This window comes from Perna viridis, chromosome 10 (genome assembly GCF_037379345.1).
Source record: "Perna viridis isolate PV_CMFRI_1.1 ecotype Kerala chromosome 10, ASM3737934v1, whole genome shotgun sequence".
Classification (NCBI taxonomy): domain Eukaryota; kingdom Metazoa; phylum Mollusca; class Bivalvia; order Mytilida; family Mytilidae; genus Perna; species Perna viridis.
In genome coordinates this window covers 39469183-39494239 of record NC_142454.1, presented here as the reverse complement: position 1 = coordinate 39494239, position 25057 = coordinate 39469183, and the positions used below count along the sequence as shown (strand labels likewise).

The window sequence follows — 25057 nt, the reverse complement described above, 5'->3', positions numbered from 1 at the left end:
GTAAACAATAGTAAATAAATTTCAAAATTGTGAAAGAAGTGAGTTGTATTTCATTTTAGCATTAGTGTTCAGCATCAAAGTAACACCACTTAACAATGGTAACTTATCATACATACATAATTTGGAAAATGGAACTTTTTTTTATTATATACAACTTTTTTATTAACCGTGGACAAATTGACGTTGAAATTAGACACTACTTCAACGTTACTACAACCTCACCATATCAAAGTTCAATATCCACGTGGAATGCCCGCTGGGCAAAAGATAAAATGTGAACAGGTGATCGGTTACAGAAAATCTCAACCGATTTATAACATCTAGAAAGTAAACCAACCGATTTGAGACTTTTACCGATTATCATAACATCACTAGTTAATAACAGTATTTGTAAGTGCTTGACTTTATTAAAAAAATATTTTCTTTGAGCTGGACCGAAAAAAAAGATGATTTATAACATTGCAAACTAAATTTCAATGAACAGTTATTCCTACCACATCATTGTAAAATGGTATCACTTAAAAGAGGTTTCGGGGGAGGGGGAGTACTGATAATTTTGTGCTAAACTGTGGCAAAAATTGGCAAATAGTAGCCTGAAACCCTTATTTGCCGAAACCGCCCTTTCAAAATCCCTGGATCCGCCTTGAGCAGTGTTAAGTCAATATCCGCTACAACTCTCAGTCACAGTGAGGTAAGGTGGATTAAAGATGAATTATCATAATTTCCTGTTACTTGTTGTAGTTTGTATATATATATATATATATATATATATATATATATATATATATATATATATATATATATATATATATATATATATATATATATATGTAGCTACAAATGTGCATGTCAATCTATAGTGTGTATTCACTGAGAACTCATAACAATTTTTAAACATTTCTTTTAAATTGTACGTAACAACAGAAAAAAAAACTAAATTACAAGAAACACACTTTGACTTTTGAAATCAGAATAAAACGTGACCACAGTTTCAGCTGACTGCATAAGAAGGGAATTAAACTGTTGTGAGAGAACACCAAGTTACAACACAACAATACCACCTGAATGCAAACACCATGCATAAATAAGATAGATTTCTATAAACTGGGAGTATGGACCGAGTGGACTATAGATTGGTAAGTCATTTGAAACTTCATTGAAAATCTAGAAAATTTGTGAAAAAAAGAAATTTTCTAAAAGTGCATCTCATTGCATAAATTATCAAATTATTATGAAGATTTTTTTATAATTCAATTATTGGTCCTCAAGGAGTATGAACATTTATAAACAATTGTAACTGACATTTGCATAAAAAATAGCATACACACATACATGTTTAAACAAGCAAGATAAGTTTGTTGTATAATATACTTACTTGTAGGTACGATAGATAATTAAGTAGCACTCCAGCTAAGAATCATGCAAAATGTGATTCATGGGTGAAAAGCCTACATATTTTTATTTTTGACATTTTGTTTGAATGGCCACAGTAAACAGAAATTAACATTTACAGTTTTTCATATAATTTGTATTCTTAGGAGATAAAAACTCTATAGAATGCACTGTAGAATTCAAAATTAAGGGAGATAACTCTGTAAATGGCACTAAAATACAATAGAAACTGTTGGATTTTCAATGTGGATTATCTTCTAAGAACAGACAAATTGGAATGAATAATTATACATGTCATCATATAGACCTGTAAAACCACTCAATAACAAAAATAAAAATATGAAGCCTTTTTTGGGGGGTGCAGCACATTTTTCAGATTTTGCATGATTCTTATAAAGACAGCTACTTAATCATATTTGACATATTTGCTCAGTTGGTCGACTTGGATTTTCTTGGCATAAATAAAGTACCAAATCTACTCCATATTTAGGTCCCGACAACAAAGTAATTAAATCCATGGTAACTGAACGATGGCAAATCAAACTAAAGAGTAATACAACAACACGAAGACACATTAATGACCGACATCTCCTGACTGTGGAGACTGGTGCATGATATCTGCGGTGGGGTTAGACTAGTTTTATATTCAGCCTCAACACCCCCCTTTAATGTAATGTCAAAAATGAACTGAAACAGCAAACGAACATACAGGTAGAGAAATGAGTTTCCAATTCTAGCCGAATTCAAGTAATTAGAAAAAAAAGGTTTATGGTGCAAATGATGCCCCCTAAAGAGTATGTAATTATCGCAAAAAGGACGCTTCCCGGTAATCCCTGTTCAGAATATATATATCTATGAAAATGAGCATTTGGAGTATCCTTCCTGTGTTTTATGATAAAGCAAAAAAGTTAGCATAATCAAGATATAAAAACAAACAAAAAATAACAAAATAATTAGGTTGGGTTGCATCCATCAGACTGGCCTATTGAAGAAAAAAACCCTATATATTATGTGCCTGCAGGTGAAAATCAAACAAAAAACTGCCCCCATGCAAATTCGGACAACAGCTAAACAAAGTATATTTTAAGCAAACTTACCGAGACGGTATTCTTATTTGGACTTTTTTGTCGTTATTGTTATATTACCGGTCGAATACATTTTTGTGTACTGGCCCAGATGCCACAAAAGATAATAAATACTTAAGTCTGAAAATATTCTTAACTTCCATGGTAACATCAATCAAAGTCTTTGAAATTTATGATTTCACAAACAGTTAAGAATTTTCTCAGACTTAAGTATATTTTCCCCGATGTAGCAAAAATATTGTCTACTATACATACCAAATATGTTGTCGTTCCAGCAGACAAAGTCCAAAACAACATTTTTTTTGTCTGCAAAACGTTTTAAGCCAATGTTTATTATCAGAGGTAGACGTAGAAAATAATTGTAGTGATAAGACCTATACTGCTACCACGCAAAGAAGAGATTGTATTAAACCATAAATCTGTGCTATCCTCTTTTGGTCATTCTACCAAAGACGATGATTGTGATTTACCGTCTATGTACTGGATTCCACAAGAATCCATACAAACAACGTTACATGGCTGGATCTGCAAAATGTACCACCAAACCTCTTTCAAACTTTTAACTATACTCACAGCTACCACAAAACTTGTTACTCCCGTAGTGGTATTAATTCAATGTGGATCCTGAAAAATTCGAAAGATATTGTGGAGACCATCAGTTCAAGACTATTTTCAGAATATAATGGCATTAAAACCTATGATTTTTCAACACTGTATACTTCTATTCCCAATACTCAGTATGGAGTGTTCATATCACAACTCATACGTTATACCAGAGCTTGACGAAACTACGCAGACGTTTTGTATCGCGCTAGACTTCTAACAAATAGGTTTCTAGAACAGGTTTATGTTGCTATAAGATTGAAGTCATCACTACAGAAGTTTTATTGTCGTCATCATGAACTCGTGGATCGTCATGGTGTATCCATCTGCGCCATGAAAACTGATTCGCTCAACGTGTCATAGTTTCCTTTCCTCTTTCGTCCACCCCGGACTTGACTTTTATGAGCAACTCGGCTGGTATTTCTAGAAAAAGCAGAGGACGCTTACCCTACCGGTGCACCTGGTCCATGCTCTCAGTTTTTAGTGGAGTCCGAGTTGCTCATTTGCTTTTGTAACTCTTTGTAGGTATTATTTTAGTTACTTTATGTTTTTTGTTGTGTATGTCTTTTTTCCATGTCTGGTCTTTGTTCCTGGATTACATTCTTTTGATTATCACTAGAACTTTGATTCCCAAGTTTTGTGGCGCTGTGGCCTGGTCTAAGAAAGGTAACTCTAATTCATTTCAGAACCGAAACCGATTTCGTGTTTTACTTTCCAATATGTGATTGATTTTTGTTATTTTTGTTTTGAAAATTGCAGTTTTTTCTCTATGCTCTCTTTTCACCCTTGATCCTATAAAGTCCATGCTATGAACGCAGCAGAATGCTCCATCATGGTAAGATAAGGCATATAACAGGGAGTCCCATCATATATGTACACGTGGATTTTTCTGACGAGTCAATAATTTTAAAGTACAAGACATGCATGAAGATCCAAAATACACATCTTGTTTGAATGAGATGAAACGTTCACGAAACTAAAATTAATACTTAACAGAGTATCATCAGTTTTCTGATCAATTCACATAAGTGAATGAGTAATTTTTATCTACTTTCACGTGACCAATGTTATTGTATCTATTAATAGCATTTTGATAAGTGGACAGGTACATAACTGGATAAGGTGACCTATGTTATGTGTAATTGTGTTAACAAATTGTTTGATTACAATTGTCAACAACTTTTGTCCTTGCCTTGCAAAGTAAGTTGATTCTGATATTTTTATTTTAATTATCAAAATTGTTCAGTTTCACTGGTCAAATAATGAATGTTTCTTTCATTTGGTTTGTTTCTTTTCTTGTTTTAATAACTTGTATGCATCTGTAAATGTTTTTCACAGTTTATTAGGTTTTATTTTTGATAGCACATCACATTCAAATGAACATAAAATGATAAGGGTTAAAAGTTACAATATTAAGCCACCCCCCTAAACAGAAAAGAAATTAATAAAAGTGTATGTATTGCAAGCCTGATGAAAGGCTTGGAGCATGTTAGTGTTGTTGTGAAAATGAGTGATTTTTGTAAACAAATTTAAAATTTAAAGTACTTCTGCAATTTTGCATAGATTTTAATATTCTATTTCCAGTTATACATTTAACACACATGTATGTACTATCTTCAGAAAAATTTTAGTCTTTTTCAAAAGTGTCCCATCTTGTTAGATTTGGGAAGAAATAAACCAATTGGGAACGAAAACAGCAGGGGCAAAGCAAGGGGGATTTACAAAAGCAAAATGTCAACATATTCATGTAATTATTATTTCTATAATTGTTACATGTATTTTAGTTGGTGGACCGATCTTTGCCTGTTTTGCATTTGATGTGTGTTTGTATATGATTGTTACCCACCTTTTGCAAAATCAAGGACCTTAAGAATTTGCCTTTCCATTATGTGCATGTGTGCAGTTCTCACCTTAAGCCACTAGCCCGGAGCCTGGAGCTAGTACAAATTGATTCGGACTAGTGAAATGATGTGTACTTTATTTGTTTTGGGCTAAATCTTCTATTATTTGGGGTAGTCATTTAGAATTTTGAAGGAAAGGACTGTGTGAAGACTGCGTTTTCCAAATAATAACTTGATTTTGCCCAGAAATATATTATTTAAATGATCCTTTCTACAGTACATATGGAGCTTTTATGAAAATAAAGACGTCTACCATTATATAGTACAAAATAGATATTACATGTAGATATGTACGGAAGTTTTATTTACAATGGCACATAGGAAGACACTTATATGATATTAACGTGTGCAAAATGTACATGTATTGATTTTAAGGTCAGTAGATGAAAAGCTGAGCTTATTCACTGAAGCCGAAGCAAATGACCTAAAGATTTTGTCTTCCTAATATGTGCATATGTAGCCTGCATTTTCCAGCTATTAACTTGAGTTTGCCCAGAACATGATGGACATGTACAATGTACAATCAATGTATGTATTCCAAAAGTCCAGTATGATTTGTCTCAAGAACACTGGCAAGGTGGTCTGCAGTTCTAGTCACTTAATTGTACATGTAGCCAGAACATAAGGTACATGTAATTATAAACCAACTCATGTGAAGGAAAGCACAATGGGCATTATTCAAAGGTGCATGTATATGACCATTAGTTTTATATAGATTTCACTGCAGAAATAAAAAAAAATAAGACTAACTGACTAAAAGTTGGGGCATATAACACATGTTTTTAATTTTTTAGTGTTTAGATCCATTTGTTGTCTAGAACTAGGTTGAATTAGTTCTCTTTATACGACTGCAAAAAATGTGGCAATACTGTGGTATTATGATTAGTATCTAAGTCTGTGATGAGTCTGAAAAGTTGCTTCTTAGGCTGGTAGAATATCATTCCAATGTTGTTCGGTCTTCACAACTAACTTTCCACTTCACAGGCCCGGAATACATTTTTCAGAAATTTTTATATAGTGTCTGTTGGCCTGTAGTAATTAATTCTATAGGTCCACCTCCATTTTGACAAGCCTTAGGCCTTGGACTACTGCTTAACTGTGAAAAAGTGATTGTTAGTTATATAAGGTCAGTGATGAATACTTGCTAATGCCAGACGAAATTCAATTTTGCTAGTAGGAATTATTTCCATTACTAAAATTTGCTAGCGGAATTCTATATATGTAATATAGGTAAAGTCCAGAAATAACCCAAAAAACTTCAGTTTAGCAAGTGTAAACTTTCAGGACTTGCTTAATTTAGCAAGTGGAAAAATTTCTGAAATGCCTGAGAGTAAATGTTTTAACTGGTATTTTGGCAATTAGCTGGAAAAGTTTTTGGCTTCTTTGTTGGAAAAATGCATTTAATTAATTCAATTTTTTTGTTTGTTTTTTTTTTTCAGAAATACAGCAATGTATTGTACGGGATCATAGCCCTTGCCTCCGTTCTCTGTATTGGCCTCTGGTGGATCACTATGAATTCATCCTCCACAGATGTGACAGGCTCTACACCAGTAAGTTCCTAGCTTCAGACTTATAAATGAACTTGTATCTTGATTATTCTATCTGACTTGGCTAAAATTTATAGACATTTAGTTGTCCCCCGCCCTACACGGACTGGGACATAGAAATATCAGTGTATGTCCGTGCAAATGTTCATCCTTCCTTCCGGTCACACTTGTGGATGCAACTTCTCAGAAACCACTGAAAGTATTTTTGTAAGACTGTTAGTCTCAATTTGTAGTTGATCATATTGCTTTGCCATTATGATTCAACAAATTTTACAGAAGTTATGGGACTTTTGGGCTTCAACTTTTTTTGTTGGTAGCTGGGGACATATGGCTATGAGTTGCTTCAACTCAAACACAGTTTGATTGTGTTTAACTGTCTTTATTATCATTGTGAATGAATTTTATACTAGTGAAGTCAATATTGATTAAAGCCATGGGAAAGAAAAGAATAACATCATGTAAGTAATCCCTGAAAAAAAAAAAAAAAACATTTTTATATTTGAGAGGCAGATGTTAATACATGTATTTGCAGAGGGGGAGAATCTTGGGGATAGTAACACTTTGTTTTATTTAGAAAATCATACATGGTACTTCCTGTACATTTTGACATGTTTTTTTTTCTAGGAAGTGGTCTTATGTCCATGTATCAGCAAGGATTTATTTAGACCTTCTGGGTAAAAGAAGTCTAGTCTCTAGGACAATTATGGGAATTTTTAATTGATATTTTATTATAATTGGGAAAAATTGAAATTGATAATATCTCGAATTTAGACTTGGTTTTATAAGTTCAGCCAAATATGGAAAAGGTAAAGGTCATGTACTTTTCTTGACTTAATTTTGAAGAGTTCCACAAGTCCATATCCTGTGTCAACCTTATTGTCAAATAAAAGATTTACATGTATGTTCACGATTTATTTTCAAAAATATTTTGAGCCAAGCTAGCTAAATTCAGGATGGCATTTAGGTTGGCGATGACTTTTGGAATTTTACTGGCAACAATTGGACAAAAAGTGGGTCAGGGGATGGTATTCTCATTGGGATTGCCTCCATTTACTGGAGACTATGTGATCATAGATAAACCCATGCCAGCACATGGAATTTCAACATAGCTTTCTTACCGCTTTTGCCTATTGGAACCTGTCTTGATCCAACATCCTGTATAGTGGGTAGTTTTCTCATCTTCAAGTTTTATTGAATGAAAATTATGTGTAAAACATCTGGAGTTGAATTTGGCAAGCTTTTATTTTTGTGATTCCCCAAACATCATGATTACAAAAAATAAAATTAGAACCTTGTGAAAATTTCACGCTTAACAGTATTAATTGGGTGTCCATGGAAGACCCAGGTAGTGGGTTTCCAAGTAAATTTGATCCATTTGAGATTTAAAAAAAACAACAAAAAAACAAAAAAACTCATGCTTTCTTTAAACTGAATCTTGTTTGTAATTAACTGATATGGTAAAAATGAAATTATGTATATAGCAATAACTAAAACCTTCAAAATAAAGGGATTTAACTCTCTGATCTGTTCATGATTTAGTTGATAAGTTACGGAACTTTGATCAGATGTTCTGAGTCATCCACTTTTGATGCAGAAAAAAATCTGGTCTCTCTTACATAGCAGTGAGTTTAACCAAATAATTACTGAAATAAAATTTACTCTCTGTCGCCCATATCAGATCTGACTGGTTTCTACAATGGCCGATCACTAATCACCGTCTGGTTCAATACTGTAGACGAACTAGAATTTTACATTAACCAGCTGTATGCTTGCCTAATATACATTACCAAGGGACAACCATTTGTTTCTAGGTGGGGCTGGCAGCTTTGGGACATAAGTCATAATATTTTTCTTTAAAAATTTGCGAATCAGAAAATTCATGTTTTCAAATGTTATACTGTACTACACTAGAATCTGGAGGCTGGAAAATAACTTTGATTACTTTACTAGGTAGTGGAGGACAGAATATTTTTTACAAAATTTTTACAGGCCAAGATACATGTACTTATTTACAAAACAGCCAGGCCACACTCAGAAACAGATGGTCATTCCCAACCTGTATTTTAACCTGCTGTCACAGAATCCAAACAGCTGATCTATGTAACAAAACTATTGCTGTAACCTTTCAGTTCAAAGTGGTTTCTGATAAATCAGATCCTACTATATTTGTACATTGCTCAATCAATATGGTTCTTTGGGAAAACTAGCACCTGTGTTCTTTTGGTCTTAATATACATGTATACATCATTACATGCATGTGTATTCAGTAAACAATTAATTTATACCGGTAATGGTTGTGTTTGGGTTAAAGGACTTCAAAAGGAATATTTACAGACTATTGTTTAAAGTTAGTTTTGGGTAAACATTAACAAGTTACTTGTAAGATTGAAATGTTTTATGGAACTTCTATGTATGTAGCTTTCTGTGTTCTGATGTAGAAGATACTTGTTAGACCTGCAGAAAATTTAATCAGTATCTTGGTATGCCTATTGCGCTGTTGTCGACTGTGTCGTCATCCATAGACACTCGGTTTTCATGCGATAACTTGAGTATTAGTTGGTTGATCTTTATGAAATTTTGTATCAAGGTTCAAAACATGAAAAAGAAGGTTGGTATTGATTTGAGGGTTATGTCCCATTAACCTCTAGAATTAGGGTCCAAAAGGGGGCCTGAAACAAGCATTTCATGGAATTAAACTATGTAACTCAAATAAAAACATAGGAATGTCTATGAAATTGTTCCACAATATTCTATGCCTGATTGGTCAGACTTGGATTGATTTTTGGGGTAAAGACTTGAACTTTTAAGAAATTAGGGCTTAAAAGAGAACCAGAAATATGCATTGTTATTATAAATAAACGAGTATTTTTTCTGATTTTTTGACAATGGCTTGTTTATTTCTGGTCTGATTTTGAATATTTTTATTATATACCTCACGCAAATCTTTGCCTGCATTTTTCAATCAGATTTCAGATATCTTCTACAGTTTTGGAATTATAAGGGGTCAAAGGGGGTCAGAACAAAAAAAAATCTTCTTTTTAAGTTGCCAATATTGTTAGTGACTTTTTGCACTAGTAATTTCAGTATTCAGATTTGCATAAATTTATAATCATACACCATGTGACGTAATGCTGCAGATCTTCTCCGTGTTTACTGCCATAGTGTCATAGTTTCATACGAGATAAAAATGTACCTCTTAAGTATCATACGTGTGTTCTACGTGTGTTTCTTGCATGTATGAGAACGGGAAATATACACGAAATGATCAGTTAGCACTGAACATTACTCAGTTTCCGATTCAGGCACAGGACCTCATTACAAGACTGTACAGGTCATTATACATTAGCATAGCCCTGATATTAATGAATATTCATTGCCAGTTGCTTAATCTGGTTCCTAATCTGGTCTCCTGGTCAATATCATAAGCATCCCAAAGATCACTACAATGTACCTCTTTTAAAACATATCATACTCATGTCCGTGCATGTTTTTTTTTTTTTGCTTGTATGAGAACAGAAAGTTTACATTAAAAGATAGAATGATCGGTTAGCATTGAATTTATGTATTTTTACCCAGTTTCCGATTCAAACACAGGTGTTCGTTACAGCTGACTATATATAGGTAATATATATTATCAGGACCCAGATATCTATATATAGCCATGGCCAGTTGTTTAATCTGGTTCTGAGTGATTGAAAACATTAGATTCATCACAGTTATGAAAGAGTACGCAATCATATCAAGGGATCCGAGGTTTTAGCGGAAGTCACTCGATTTTAGATCATATCACATTCGTGCCATTTTGGATGTTGAAAGTAAGCCAAAATCAGTGACAGAGAATATTTGACAATTAGCAACTTTGGATGATGATGATAGATTTGGTTATGAGTACTTCTTGTATACAACTAATATTTTGATTATGATCTTCCTACATATTTGATTTTAATGCTGCTGATGAGAGGTTACTCCTTGTAACACATGTACAGTATATTTAAATTTATAATATATAAAACTGGTATTTTTTGTATTTGAAGACTTCAGTCTGTGATTTTATTTTTGGTGTGATTTTGAAAAAACGTGTTATTTAAGATTCCTTATGAAAATCCCTGCCTGCATTTTTTAATCAGATTTCAGATATCTCTTATGGTTTTTGAGACATTAAGGCCAAAGGGGGCTATTCCCTCATAAATGTTTTTTTTCATTTTTTGTGGTATGTGTAATTTTGATTTTTTTTTAAAATTGGATTTCATGTAAAAATTCCAGCCTTAATATAAGACCATTAAGAAGTATGCTAACCAGATTAACCCTATGATTTACTGTTGTTGAGATAATGTGGTACAAAGTGAAAGCGTCCTGAAGCTGACCTTTATACTTGGATTGAATTTCTGAATATTGCACGATATTGTGTCCAAATGAGTTGGTGTGTCCATAATGAACTGAAAGTCAAATAGTCCCTGTTTTTAGTGTCTCAAAAACTAATATTGTGTCCACACTTGAAATAAACATAGTTCAGCTGGCTGCAGTCTTATCATGCTAGGCTCGGCAAAGCCTTTTTATTTCTTAGTTGTTATGAATTCAAGTCTCCAAATTCACAATTAACACTGTCAACACTTGATGATTAATTTTTATTTGTATCTTAGGGCAAGAAGAACCTTTAGTGCCCCTTCTCCTTTTAATACTAAATAGTCTAATTTTAATTTGGTTGAAATCTATACAAGTTAACAGACAGTTAAACAGTGGTCAATAGACTATTGAAACTTAAATTAACTTTTTGAGAGCCTTGCCACATGGGGCAGGTTGAAGAAAATTTTGCTTGCCCAAAGTAAGTTAGGTTGTCCTCTGCTTATAATCCATGTTGAAATTTAAATTTAGAGAAATTTAGTTGCCCTTTGGGAGGTACCATTATTGAACTTTTACTTGTCCCAGGCATTAGAACAACCTTTTATATCATACCCGGTGCAGGATTTTCCCTAATGTTTGCTGGAACCAGCCAAAAACAGCTATGAACAGGTCAAAACTTAATAATGTTGCATACAGTTGTAAAGAAAAAAACTGAACAGGCCAAAAGTGTGCTAGAACCATGCAATTTGGCCTCCAGTCACTTCTTAGGGAAAATCTTGCCTGTGTAACCTAGTCTACACACATTAAAAACAGTGAATTTATATAAATGCTTGTACTTAATAGTTATCACTCTTAAGCCTATTTAAAAGGATCATAAGAAAACTCTTGTCTATTTTACTGTTACAAAAAAGTTGTGAATTGTTATTAAATATGTTCACAGCCATTAAGTTTCATTGATTGTCACCCATTCATCCATTGATTGACTAGAAAATACTAAAATAGGATTAGGATTTTATTTTCTTTCCTGTTAAGCTTTGGTTAAGTGTTTTGACAGTCAGATACTACTTTGTCATATTTAAAGGTTAAAGTTCAAGACTACTGTCAACAATAACAAAGACAGGAAATGTGTGTCAAGACAATCTTATATCACATCACATTACTACGTGGCTGGAAAAAAAAGAAATTGATGTTTAAATTCGGTCTTTTGATTTTCCGCCAAATTTAGATAGATAATATAACATATGATCGACTTTATACGTGAATAGTTTATTATTTAGGTTATTTCGTGAGATGTTACACCTGAATGGACCATATGTGTAGTTTCAGGTCTATTTCTAAACCAGGATATCTTTTGTAATGGGAATTATTACGAATTTCTGTGAATTATTGAGAATTTATATGAATAATCAAAACCAGGCTAATAATTGGACATTGAATTAATTTTACTGTTGATTTGAAGGTATGTTGTCTTTATTTCAGCAACTTTCAGTTTAAACCACTTTGTCCCATGTAGAATAAAGAGTGACCATCATAGTGCTCTACTTCCTCCAGTTTTTGGCCAACATCTTTTTTTTTTATTACTATTTCAGTAATTTGATGAAGTACTATTGAATGTTATTTTCAAGCCTTTTTGTCAATTTATTGGCTAGTCTTTGTTTTGTGAATGGGATGATTAATTACCTTTTCAGATATTTATTACCATTATTGAATTCTAAGAATGAAGTTTATTCTTTGAAAATCTACTACTTTGAATTTAATAGACCATATTGAAAATTATATGGAGCCAAAGTTTGTAACATTCGATCTACATTCAAGTGTCAATCTTTTCACTGCAATGGAAATTATACATACTTTCATACAGGTACTATACATTTATGTATTAAATGTATGTAAAAGGAAGCTAAACCTAGGTTTGTCAAATTCATCCAAAATGAAGGGTGTCATGAATATTTATTTGAATATATTAGCTGGTTACAATTTGTTTTTGAATTTATATTCATAGCTCTTTCACTGTCCTAGTGATATTGTTTCATATATACATTGTTTTAAAAACCATGCACGATTTTTATGGTGCTGGATTATGGGGTGGGTTGAGGAGTATAAAACTGTCTTGTCTGTTTATCACTCCATCATATGGAATCAGTCCTTAACACACTTTATGGTTAGCTCCTTCAGGTCACTCATTGGATTTGATGAAACTTTGTAATATGGATGTGTTAGAGGAATAATATTATTGTGTAATTCTAGTTAGGGAATATAAAGCAATTTCAGAATTGACTCTTCATGCCTTATTGAATGGAAGTGGGAGTATTCTATACTGAGATGGGATACAATATTTCTAGTTCATTGCATGGGTCTGGATATTAGCAAGTCTGACTAAGCATTAATACCTTTACTCGAGGCTGATTTGGTTCATGTTTAAGTTTTCAAATAAAATAATTTGTATGTATGTCACACACACTCATTTGGTACAAAAGGAAACTTGTTTCTGATCTAATCATGTATTTCACTTGTCTGTACAAATTGTCTTCCAGTCATTGGAGATTTACTCAACCTAATTTGTCTGTTCTTTCACCACAGGGCCAAACTGTAAATCTTATTGTTAAGGAATATAATTTTGACACAATTTTCAAAGATTTAAATGGATCATTGAAGTACTTTCTAATCAGTTGTATTTACTGGAAAAATTTAACACAGAAAGATTCATTGTTTATTATTTGGAAGGTAAGAAAAATTGAATGAAGTGAGGCCAAAAGAAATAATACGTCTGTTTCCTGCTACTTTACCTACTAATTTTTTGTGCCTACCCTAAACATTTTATTACCATTTTGGCTCAAGCACTTTTAAAGTCTAGATTGAATTCCTATTGAGTCAATATAAAATGTATTTGACTCATTTACTTTTGTTACTTTGTATGTATAGTTGTTCTATGTTCTTTGTTGTGTTTGTCTGTTTTCTATGTCTGGTCTTTGTCCCTGGGTTACATTCTTTTGATTTCCACTAGAGTCTTTGTTCCCTTGATTACTCCTTGAAAAATTAAATAATTTTTCTATGTACCTACCCTTTTTTTCTTGCTGGTAGCAGGAAACAAGCCAATTATTTTTTCTTGCCTATTCATAGTGCTGATGTTTTAAGGGACTACTTTTTCATTGATGTATGAACTTAATCTACATTATGCATGTTATAGAATTGATAAAGTGGATTAAAACGAAAATAAGTTTCTGAACGTCTTATTATGTAGATGAACTGTTATAGTGTGATTGTTTAATACAGTATGAAACTTCAAAGTTTTTTGGTTTTTTTTTATTTTTCTACATTTTATCTACTTAAGCTACCTAAAAGGGAGATCACTTCCTCAGGAAAAGAATGAATTATTACAGATCAATTTTTTTTAACTCCTCAGGAAAAATTATAAATTATTGAAGATCAAATTTTCTAACTAAGGTCTTAAATACATGTATTACTTAGATATTCATGTATGCATGCATGTTTAAAACAAGTACTATTTTTACAAAGAGTTCAAGCTTTGTCAGACTGGTTGTTAGAATATCAAATCCAGTAATGCTATAGATAATCATACTACCATTTTAAGTACCAGTCTACATAAAATTCAGGCACTACCAATGGTAAAGTGATTCATCGTCAAGAAAAACCCACCTAACAAACGATGCTTTTTTAGTCTACATATGCTATACTTTCACATAACAACAACCTTTTTTGTATTCAGATTTGCACTTTTGAGAAAATCATACATTTATCTCCCACTAAAAGCAACCAAATGAAGCCAAATCAAGAGTGATAACTCTTGCAAAGTGCAAATGTCATGTACAATCTATATAATTTTTATCTCAAAAGCACAACAACCAAATGAAAAACTAAGACTAGTTACAAGATCAGTTACTGTTTATGAACAAGAAATAAAACTGAATTTTGGGTTTTTTACTTGCATGAATCACCTTCTGTCTGATTTTTAGAAAGACTGCTACTTAATAATTAAATAATGGCAAACATGCAAACAATTAAATACTACATGTACCTGGGTCATACATGTATTCTCAAAATTTATATTTCCATTTGATAGATAAATTTATGAATTTTTATTATGTAATGTGTTTCTCTTGTGAAACGTGGCAATTGTCAATATGCAAGTGGTTTGGTATTACTACACTTTTTAGGAAGTATTTATCAATGCATATACTGTGTTCATTGATTTCAAAAGATTTTAAATGTCTAAGCTTTGTTCATAAGGAAAATAACATGTAAACAGTTGTATTGTATCTGTAACTGTGAAAAAAAAACAGGACCAAAGTTAACTAAGTATGAATTCATTTTGAATCTATAACTATGATATGAAAGTTAATAATTGGAAGTTGAACTACAGTTAATCAGCCGTGTTTGATTACAGGTGGACAAAATGGGGGCACCAAACCACACTGATCCATTGAATACAGACAGCCTGACACCAGAAGATATCACCAGTTTCTGGATAGGGTTTGGGCTAGCCTTCAGCTCCACCATATTTATAGGGACTAGTTTCATCTTTAAAAAGTTAGGACTAAGGAAACTAGCAAACCAAGGAACAAGAGCAGGTAAGAACTAGATATATACATGTACCAATCCGTGCAATAAGAATTGTGATTGGTCATCAATCACCAATGAGTTTCCGGTCAGTCATTGATCTTTCAAACTGATCCATTTAACTGGTGATCGCATCACATGACCACAGAGCAGTCAATGTATTTTACGGTTTTTGTTGTTTTCTTTGTCAATTTTACACATATTTACATAATGTAACTGATTAAAACATCAATTTATACTATTATTTTACATTTCTTTTATTTAAAACAGATCTTATGTCATTTTACATAACAAAACTGCGATCAGATCATCGATCTGTCAGCGATCAGTCAGTCAACAGTCATCAATCTGTCAAATCGTTGCACGGATCGGTTCAAGGACTGTATATACATATACATGTATACTAGTATGTGATCATCTGTTCTGACATACCCCTACTTCTCCGAATTATTGGTAGACTTGTTGTCTTCGGAAGAAGAAGAGTCATATTAGCTTGAATTCAATTAGCACTAGTACGTGAATACTCATTGCCAATAACAAGGAATTCTTATTTGTACTTATTCAGAAAAAAAATTATGAAAACATTATTTTTGAGGGTAAAGGGATAGAACTGTTTAGCCCTTCCTCTTTGGAGTTTAAGTTTTAAAATGTGCACAAAAAAAGAAAAATATTGATGAAAGGTAATTTTGAAGACTAGATAAAAAAATATCACTAGTTTCATAGCCATATTATACATTCATGCACACAAATACAGAGGTTTAATTAAGAACCGGCTACTGTCAAAATGTAGACAGTTCAAAATCACAATGGGCCCCATTCCCCCTTTGATACATTTTGAAGGTGTAGACGGTTTATTTTCTCTATTAAGCCTGACAAGATAATGAAAGCCTTGCAAGTACATAAATCATAGTACTTCAGCTGTAATGTGTTTGGAAGTGCAAGATTATTTTCAAGCTGTGTATTTCACATACATATTTGTATATTTGGACAACTTCAGAACTGATTAAATACCACAAATGTAGTTAAATCACTATAGTTTTATAATTTGAAAACCATCTCTTGTGTGACTTGATGTTATCTTTTTGCACTGTTAACATTAGACAAAACCCGTCAAATTTTATCAGTACCTTTACTGAGAAAAATACTTGAGTTTATCAGTCATATATCTGTTAAAAAGAGTAATCAATGTTTAAAGTTGGTTTAATGATTTAAACTGTTGAGAAATACATGAAATACAGTATTGTTGCTTTGTTTCTGTTCAGTTGTTTTGAATTTATAAAAGAATTAGATTGATTGATTATTGGGGTTTAATGCCCAAGCAGCAATATTTCAGCTATATTCAGGTGATGAACATGAAATAGATGATAAAATGAACATGAAATGGTGATGAAATGGAAAAAGGGATGGGCCACAAGGATAATAGGATAGCCAAATTTTGATTGCCACTAGTAAAAGGGAGGTATAGGTTGGGTCAGGCAATTTAGCCTCATGTGGCAGAGCGCAAAGGTTCCTACTCCTTAGGGAATATTCACAGCAGGGTTCTTTAACGTGTGAGGAACGTGGAATCTTTCCCAACACAGTGCACCGCTATGGTTAGCAGTCAGGTTTTCTGTATTATAGCATGTATTACATCAGCTAGGTAGGCCTTGGGTAAGGGACACAACTCTTACAAATCATTGGAACGTTTGTATTTAGTATTTTACATCAATCTCATGTAAGCATCAAAGTAACTTGGACTGATTTCATTCTATCTCAAATGAAAGCTTGATAGGCTTTGGTGAAATTGAATATGATACAAACATATCACGAATTTCAAGGGTTATGTCCCTTACCCTAGGTTTACCTCCTTAAGTTCTGTCAAATGTGGAATCTACACTGAAATTTTCAGGGTTATTAAGGAAAAATCCACATTGCATTAAGAATGTTGCATCAAAATTTCTCATACCACTAGTAAAAAATCATCTTCCTTCACCTTGCTTTCTCTGAACATTGTTTCTGATTAGAATGTTTTTTCTGGATATGTTGAGTGCATTTCTGCAATAAAAGTTCGTGCAAACATTTTTAGGTGTATCACTGCCTGCCTGTCTCTTATGTAGACTTGTACTAAAATTGCTATGACAACTTTTTTTCTCTTAACAATTTTGCCTGGTAAACTTTTGGATTAACAGTTTGACAGTCAGAAAATGGTCCGACTCATAAAAAACCAAAAAAAACCATTTAAAATCTAATGTTGAAAATACATGCAATATTACACACCTAGCATTACTGGTATATAAAGTTTTGTTTCTTTTTTTTTTTCAGATCAGGGAGGCTATGGCTATCTCAAGGAGTGGTTGTGGTGGGCTGGAATGATATTAAGTAAGTTTTGATATGGGAAAAGGGGGATCTTTCAGATTTCCTCTTCACAGTTGTATCCAAACAACAAATGTGGGGCTGTTTGGGAAGACACAATTAAAGTGGTGCTATAGAGTAATGTATATCAGGTAACAACGGACCACAGACTTTGATATGCTGGCAGACTCTATGTCTAGATTAGTATTGACTCTATAGTACCTTGTTCATTGTCTTCTCAAACAGCCCTACACTCATTGTGTTAGGATACCTGAAATGGTCTTGACTTTACTAACTTTTATGCTCCAATACTCACCCCTACTGTTCAAAGAGTAATCAAGGGAACCAAGGTTATAGTGGTAATCAAATAATCAAAAGAATGCAATCCAGGGACAAAGACCAGACATGGAAAACATACATACACAACAAAGAACATAGAGTAACTAAAATCATACCTAGCAAATTGGACTCCACTAAAAACTGGGAGCATGGACCAGGTGCATGGTTAGGGTAAGCGTTCTCTGATTTTCTAGAAACACCCGCCGAATTGCTCGTAAAAGGTCAAGTCCAGGGTAGACAAAGGAGGAAAGGAAAACTATGACCCGTTGAATAAATCAGTTTTCATGGCACATATGGATACACCATAACAATCCATGAGTTCATGATGACGACCATTAAATTTCTGTAGTGATGACTTCAATCTTGTAGCAACATAACCCTGTTCCAGAAGCCTATTTGTTAGAGTTCTAGTGTGATATAAAAAGTCTGCGTAGTTCCGGCAAGCTCTGGCATAATGTATGAGTTGTGATATGAACATTCCATATGCAGGTGCTGAAGGGATGTTGCCACAGATGAAAGGAGAGTTGACAATTCTGAATGAAAAGTCATCACGTTTGTCATAATGTTTGGTCAATAGTTTCCTTTACCGTCGATTTCTAAGTGTAGGTCAAGATATGAGGCTGACTTCATAGTGTCTGTAGTATCCTTTATCTCAAGGTCTTTGGGGTAGATGCGATGTATCAAATCCTCAAAATTAGGATACATTTTGTAAGCATCTTCGTCTGTTTATTTGGAAGATGATTTGGAATTATTTCTTAAGAAGTATGAGGAATCTCTACCAAGAACTACACATTTGTATCTAGGTATACCTATCAAAGTTTGACAATGAATGCATTTGTATCTAGCTGCATTGTGTGATGCATTATGCTTAAAGTTACCATAGTCAGCCAATCTGATCAAATGAGTCAATAATTTTTTTTTATGACTCAGTTAACCTTCCTAAAAGACTTTATGTGAAATATTTCAGATCTTATTTAGCCCCATAAGTTTCAGTATATTGGTGAATTTGTTTGCTGAAAGTTTGAGCTTAAATTTACACTCATGAATTATTTTCCAAATTCAATTTATGTTTCAAAATTGTTCATAGATAACATAATTCACATTTTTTCTTGTACAATTTTAGATAGTTATGGGACAACCATTTGATTTTATATGTCACAGTAGTTTTTGAAAAAAAAATATCTTGGCCTGGAAAAGTTTTGAAATATATATTCTGGCCTCTATTACCTTGAAAATAAAAAAAAAAAAGAATTCTGGCCCCCATATTCTACTGTACAGAATAATGAAAATGAATAATCTAGCCTTATAATATTTGAATATCAAATTTTGAAAATAGATTTTCAAAAGCTTCTTGAAGAAAAACATTCTGCCCTGATTATTGCCAGCTGCCAGCCTCCCCCAATCTGAATCAATTCTTTCAGGGATCTTTCATGTTAGTGTTTATTCATTATTAAGTGCTGGTGGTCTTTGGAGAATTTGTGTACTTGTATAATTTTTAGTCGTCTTTAGAGAATTTGCTAACTTGAGTATTTATCATTTTAGTAAAGTTACAAGTGTATCTGTTGAGAATTTGCTTACTTGAGTATTTATTTATCATTTTAGTTATCCTGGAAGAATTTGCTAACTTCAGCATTTTTTTTAGTATTTTTTTCTATTAAGTGATCTTTCGAGAATTTGCAAATTTAGTATTTTTTTCTATTTAGTGATCTTGGGAGAATTTGCTAACTTTGCTGCCTATGCTTTTGCACCTGCCACCTTAGTTACTCCCCTTGGTGCCCTCAGTGTGATTGTCAGGTAGGATATTGAAGCAGTCTTATCTTTAATTCTTTGGATATTCTAAATATTTTGTATGTTATTGCAGATAATCAAGGGCTTTGGCTTAAAAATAGTCCATACCTATTTAAGAATTAGAAACACAAATTCTGTCTTTGCAAGCAGTATATAATTGTATTTCTACAGTCATAAAAATTCAATTTAGATTTGAATCTTCAACGAGAATTAGCAAAAATTAATAGTTTTTTCATAGAAAAATCTTATGTGTCACATTATACTTCGAAAGGTTTTTTTTTCTATTCAGTGCAAAAACTGGAAGTCAAAACACTAAGAATATTACATGTATTTGTTTTACAGTTGACCAACCAAAATGGAAATAAATAAGAACAAGAAGCAAAAAAAATTGACTGTTTTTTATAAGTTTTGTAGATTGTTTACTTAAGCAAGCATTGTCATTTTTAATTAAGTAAATCAAACAGAAAATAAGAGAGCTTTACCAAAACTGAAGTATATAATACATGTATATTACAGCTTGCTTAGCTCAGTTTGACTTTCAAATATTATTCTGTTACAGCTCAGTTCTGTCCTCAATCTTTTTGAGGGAAAAACTCAACATTCTTGGTAAAATGGGTTGTGCTTTATGTGTGATCGGGTCCACAGTCATGGTTTTACACTCACCACAGGAACAGGAAGTGTCCAGTATGGACATTCTCAAAGAAAAAATCCAAGAACCAAGTAAGTTACTGGGCATCCATTGAGTTCATAAAAGCAAATGATGAAACAGTCATCCAGTTTGAGCTCACCTGACTGAAGGTCATGTTAGCTATTGCCATCACTTGGCGTCCTTCATTGTCTGTCGTTGTCGTTACTAATTTTTCAAAACTCTTCTCCTCTGACAATAGTTTTTTGCATATATCTCCAAAATCGTTAGGTTTAACCAAATTCTGACATTGGGTAAAAGTGTTCAGCATGATGAGATCTGCCTGAGGTCAAAGTTTCATTTAATCTGTTAAGCCATGTTGGAGTTATTGCCCTTTTTCGACATTTTTTGCTATTTTTAATGTTATTTCTGTCAAACATTTTCTCCTCTGACACTATTTGACCAATTGGAACCAAACTTGGCATGAATGTTGCTTGGGGTATCCTGCATAGAAATGATGTGGGCGTTTTTGAAATGTTGAAAAAACATGGCCACCATTACTTAAAATAGAATATAGGGGTCAGACACTGTTAATCACATATATCTCCAAAACCGTTAGGTTTAGCCAAACTCAATTGCTGAAATGATCCTTATGATAAGTCCTACCAAAGTCTTCTTCAGTTAAAATTGTTGGACAACTCGTTGTTAAATTTATTGCTCTTGAAAGACAAACTCTAACAATGTGAGCAATACAGGCACCTGGGAGCCTTTTGTATTGATTTCTTGTCTTATGCCTTCCCCTAAATAGATTAATCAAGTGAAATTGACATGATTTGTATCAATTAACTAGTTAGAATTTCTTGCCATTGAAGAAAAAATGCCATTTTGATTTTGTTCCGTGCACAGAAGTGCCAATAAAGTTGATATTTTTTATTGAAACATGTCTTATTTTTATACCTTTGTCTTTGACCAATGTATGATTGTATACTGCAGTCTATGTCTGTCCATCTGAATTTAAATGGACAGATAAGATTATAACTTTATTCAAGTATTTTAAGATCTTTCATGTATGGTTTAAATATTTTCTTTTATCATTTCAGTGTTTATCATATATGCCATTTTAATGGTAGGAACTGCCATAATTTTCATGATATTTTTTGCACCAAAGTATGGATCACAAACTGTACTTGTCTACATCACCATTTGTTCTACGCTTGGATCTTTCACTGTCATGGGATGTAAAGGAGTGGGTGTGGCCATACAACAGACTCTCCATGGACAGAACCAGTTTACGAACTGGTTGACCTATGTCTTTCTCTCCGTTGTTGTTATATGTATTCTCGTCCAAATGAACTTTTTAAATCGAGCTTTAGATATATATAACACTGCTGTAGTGACACCTATTTATTACGTTTTCTTCACGACATGTGTCATTGTGGCTTCTCTTGTGTTATACAAGGAATTTTTTAATATGTCAACAAAGGATATATTTGGATTTATATGTGGATTTTTGACAATATGTGCTGGGATATTTCAACTCAATGCATTCAGGGATGTGAAGATTTCATTGAAAAATTTACCGAAGTCTCACAAAGATGAATTGGAGGCTATAAATGGAGGCATATCGCTATCAGAATTTAACGATAAGGAAAGATTATTGGAACCTAAACAGCTCAATACCCATACATATCATGACGACCCTGATTCTTAACTCTGTCTAAACTCTGTGCCAATGTGTGTTCCAGTTATAGTAAAGAAAAAAAGTTTTATTGATATTTTGGTGCTACTCATTGCCAATAGGGAGCATTTTTGTAAACATTTTTACATGATTTTTGTGCCAGAAATCATATTTTCAATCGTTTGTTAATCTGAAATTGTATTTTATGTTTAATAACGAAAAGCTTTCAAATGGCCATTTGATATTTTCTTAAAATGAAATAAGACTGTAAAATATTTTTTATGATTATTATTTAAATAAGTGTTATACTAAAAAATATGTTTGTGTTTAATTACAAAAAAGCACATTAATTTGAGAAAGTTTTGTGTTGTTGCAAAAAAAAAACATAAAAAGGACAGTCAGAGGTGAAATTACCTTAACATCAATTTGTAGTCAAAGGGAGGTAATTCTGTTTTCTGTGAAACCATTTAGATCTGTTGTGTTGTGGAGTCCAATGAGTCTTTCACTTGGTTGATTTTATTCCATTTGTTTATATTTTAATTGCAGATGTGATGTTTTTCAGAGCTTGTCTTTCTATAGTTTGTACTACAGTGGGTTTTCAAAGTGTCTTGTGAAGTTTTTTTAACAATCAATATATATTAAAATAGTGTGTTTGTATAAGTACTATCGCTTTTGAAGATTCTTCATTACCACTTGTTGATAAAGGATGTTAAAAAATACTTTATACATGTACAACTTTAAGCTTTAAAAAGTATTCCAGCTAGTCACACAAACTATTTGCCATCATGTATTGAAAAGCATTTAATATGAAATAGTTTACAGTGACTTACAATGAACAATTTTTCTGGAAAAAATTGATTTTAAATTGATGTTCTGGATTGTCAGATGTCTTCTCTGTCATGATTATGACTTCCCTTTTACGGCACTTGTATTTTCACACAAGCAACTAGAGACTAATCTGGGTTTGCCTTAAATCAGAGATGTCCATAGAAGCCATCAACCAGCAAAATTGGACAGCTATTTGCTCGACTTTTGACGGCTACTCTATTTTCAAAATTGGATGAACTCTTGCAAAATTTTTATCAGTCTACCTGCTACTTAAAATACTACTGGCATCTCTGCAAGTGAAGGAAGATTTTTTTGTTGTTTTTTTTTTTTGAAAGGTCAAAAAGGATCTTACTTTAAATGAAATGTTTCAAAAATAGAAATAAAAATTTCATGAAAATCAAAGAAATTTTTTTAAGTACTGTTAGGTAGATTATTTTGTGTGACATTATACCACAAACCAAGAGAATTTTAAGGACGGCTTAATGTTTCTTTTAAACTGTTACCAAAATATATACCTGTGACCATAGAATGCTTCGTTTATCATAGAATACAAACTAATCTTATCAGTGGTTTGCACATTTTGCATATATTTGCACAACTTATATTTATTTTCTTTGTAATAACTGTTTTCTGATAAAATCTTAATTATGCTTTACTTCTTGTTCAACATTTATCAATACTTTACTGGTTACATATTTTTTCAATCTATAAAGAATTAACCTCAGTCATATGGTGCAGACTGAATAACCTACATACCAGATTATTTTCAAGTGTGCACCAATGGCATTGAGGTTATTTCAAATAGACCAAAAAAAATACAAGTCATTCCTTATAATTTAATTAGAGTATGAAAATTCCATGAGAAATCATTAAAAACTGTTGATGTAGTCATGGTCATATTACAAAATTTGGTCTATGAGATGATTGACAAACTTTTTTATCCAATCAGAAAGCATGTTACTTCTGAAATTTAATTATAATATAATAAAATGTATAATTATTATTCACTCTTGTATTTGTATGTACAACATATAATATATTTTGCATATGAAATGTTGAAAACATGTCATTTTTTAGTACTACATGTTTGTACTATTACATCTGAAATCTTTTTGATTGTTTTTCAGTTGTGTTACAAAAATATACTTATGCAGTGCAGTTAAAGATATTTTTGTGTGTTGAGTGATAAATCTTTGACTTGACAAAGAAGTTGAATAAAAGTCAGGTTAAAGGAGGTAGACCTAGGGTAAGGAATATAATTCTTGAAATCAGTGATATGTTTGTATCATATTCAATTTCACGAAAGCCTATTAAGCTTTCATTTGAAACAGAATGAAATCAGTCTAAGTTACTTTAGATTGATGTAAAATGCTGAATGCAATGATTTGTAAGAGTTGTGTGCCCTACCCCTAGGTCTACCTCCTTAATTGTGGGTTAGTAGAATATAGTTTTCTCACACAAGGTCTAGTGTAGATGGTACAGATCGCACCATGTGACTATAAACAGATTTTTTTTATTTACTGTTAATTCAGAAATTAATGTAAATACTGCAAAAATTTAATCTCAAATTTTTGAATTTTAAATTACAAAAATTGATTTGCCTCTCAAAAAATCCTATCTACCTCTAAAAAACAGATAGTGCTATTAAAATAAACTCCATGTGGGGGCTGTCTGTTACCATGATTACAAGCAAATATAAAATATTGAAAATGATAGCTCTAGGAGCATGCAATATTTCCTGAATGCTCTGTAATTTTTAAATACACACATGTATAAACATACATATATAGCCAATATTAAATAGCATGAATCTTCAATGTCACTCCCCTTAAATGTCAGTTTTGATCAGAATTCAGATTTAACAAAATTCATTTGGATGTGGAGTCAAAGGTGTTCATTCATGTTTCATTGTCACTCCAACTTTACCTCAAACTTGGAATGTCCTGGATTTTAATGATTATCTCATGATTAGTCAGTTTGTAATGTATTCATGATGACCCTTAATGTGACCTCCAATGGGA

At 32.5% G+C, this 25057-nt stretch overlaps 1 protein-coding gene across 5 annotated transcripts; it reads left to right on the top strand.

Annotated features, from left to right (window-relative positions):
* Positions 1-1097: 1097 nt before the first annotated feature.
* On the top strand, positions 1098-23943 carry LOC148605714 (magnesium transporter NIPA2-like). 5 transcript variants are annotated; one of them, XM_088551176.1, is made up of 7 exons: positions 1098-1136; positions 6421-6531; positions 15275-15458; positions 17749-17805; positions 19821-19911; positions 20465-20625; positions 21631-23943. In XM_088551176.1, exons 1-7 carry the CDS (start codon positions 1113-1115, stop codon positions 22239-22241), a joined length of 1239 nt encoding a protein of 412 aa, XP_088407302.1. In that variant the 5' UTR covers positions 1098-1112; the 3' UTR covers positions 22242-23943. The 5 variants fall into 5 exon arrangements, with proteins under 5 accessions (XP_088407302.1, XP_088407301.1, XP_088407300.1 ...); XM_088551175.1 differs by lacking the exon at positions 1098-1136 and adding an exon at positions 3765-3915; XM_088551174.1 differs by lacking the exon at positions 1098-1136 and adding an exon at positions 4136-4280.
* Positions 23944-25057: the final 1114 nt, after the last annotated feature.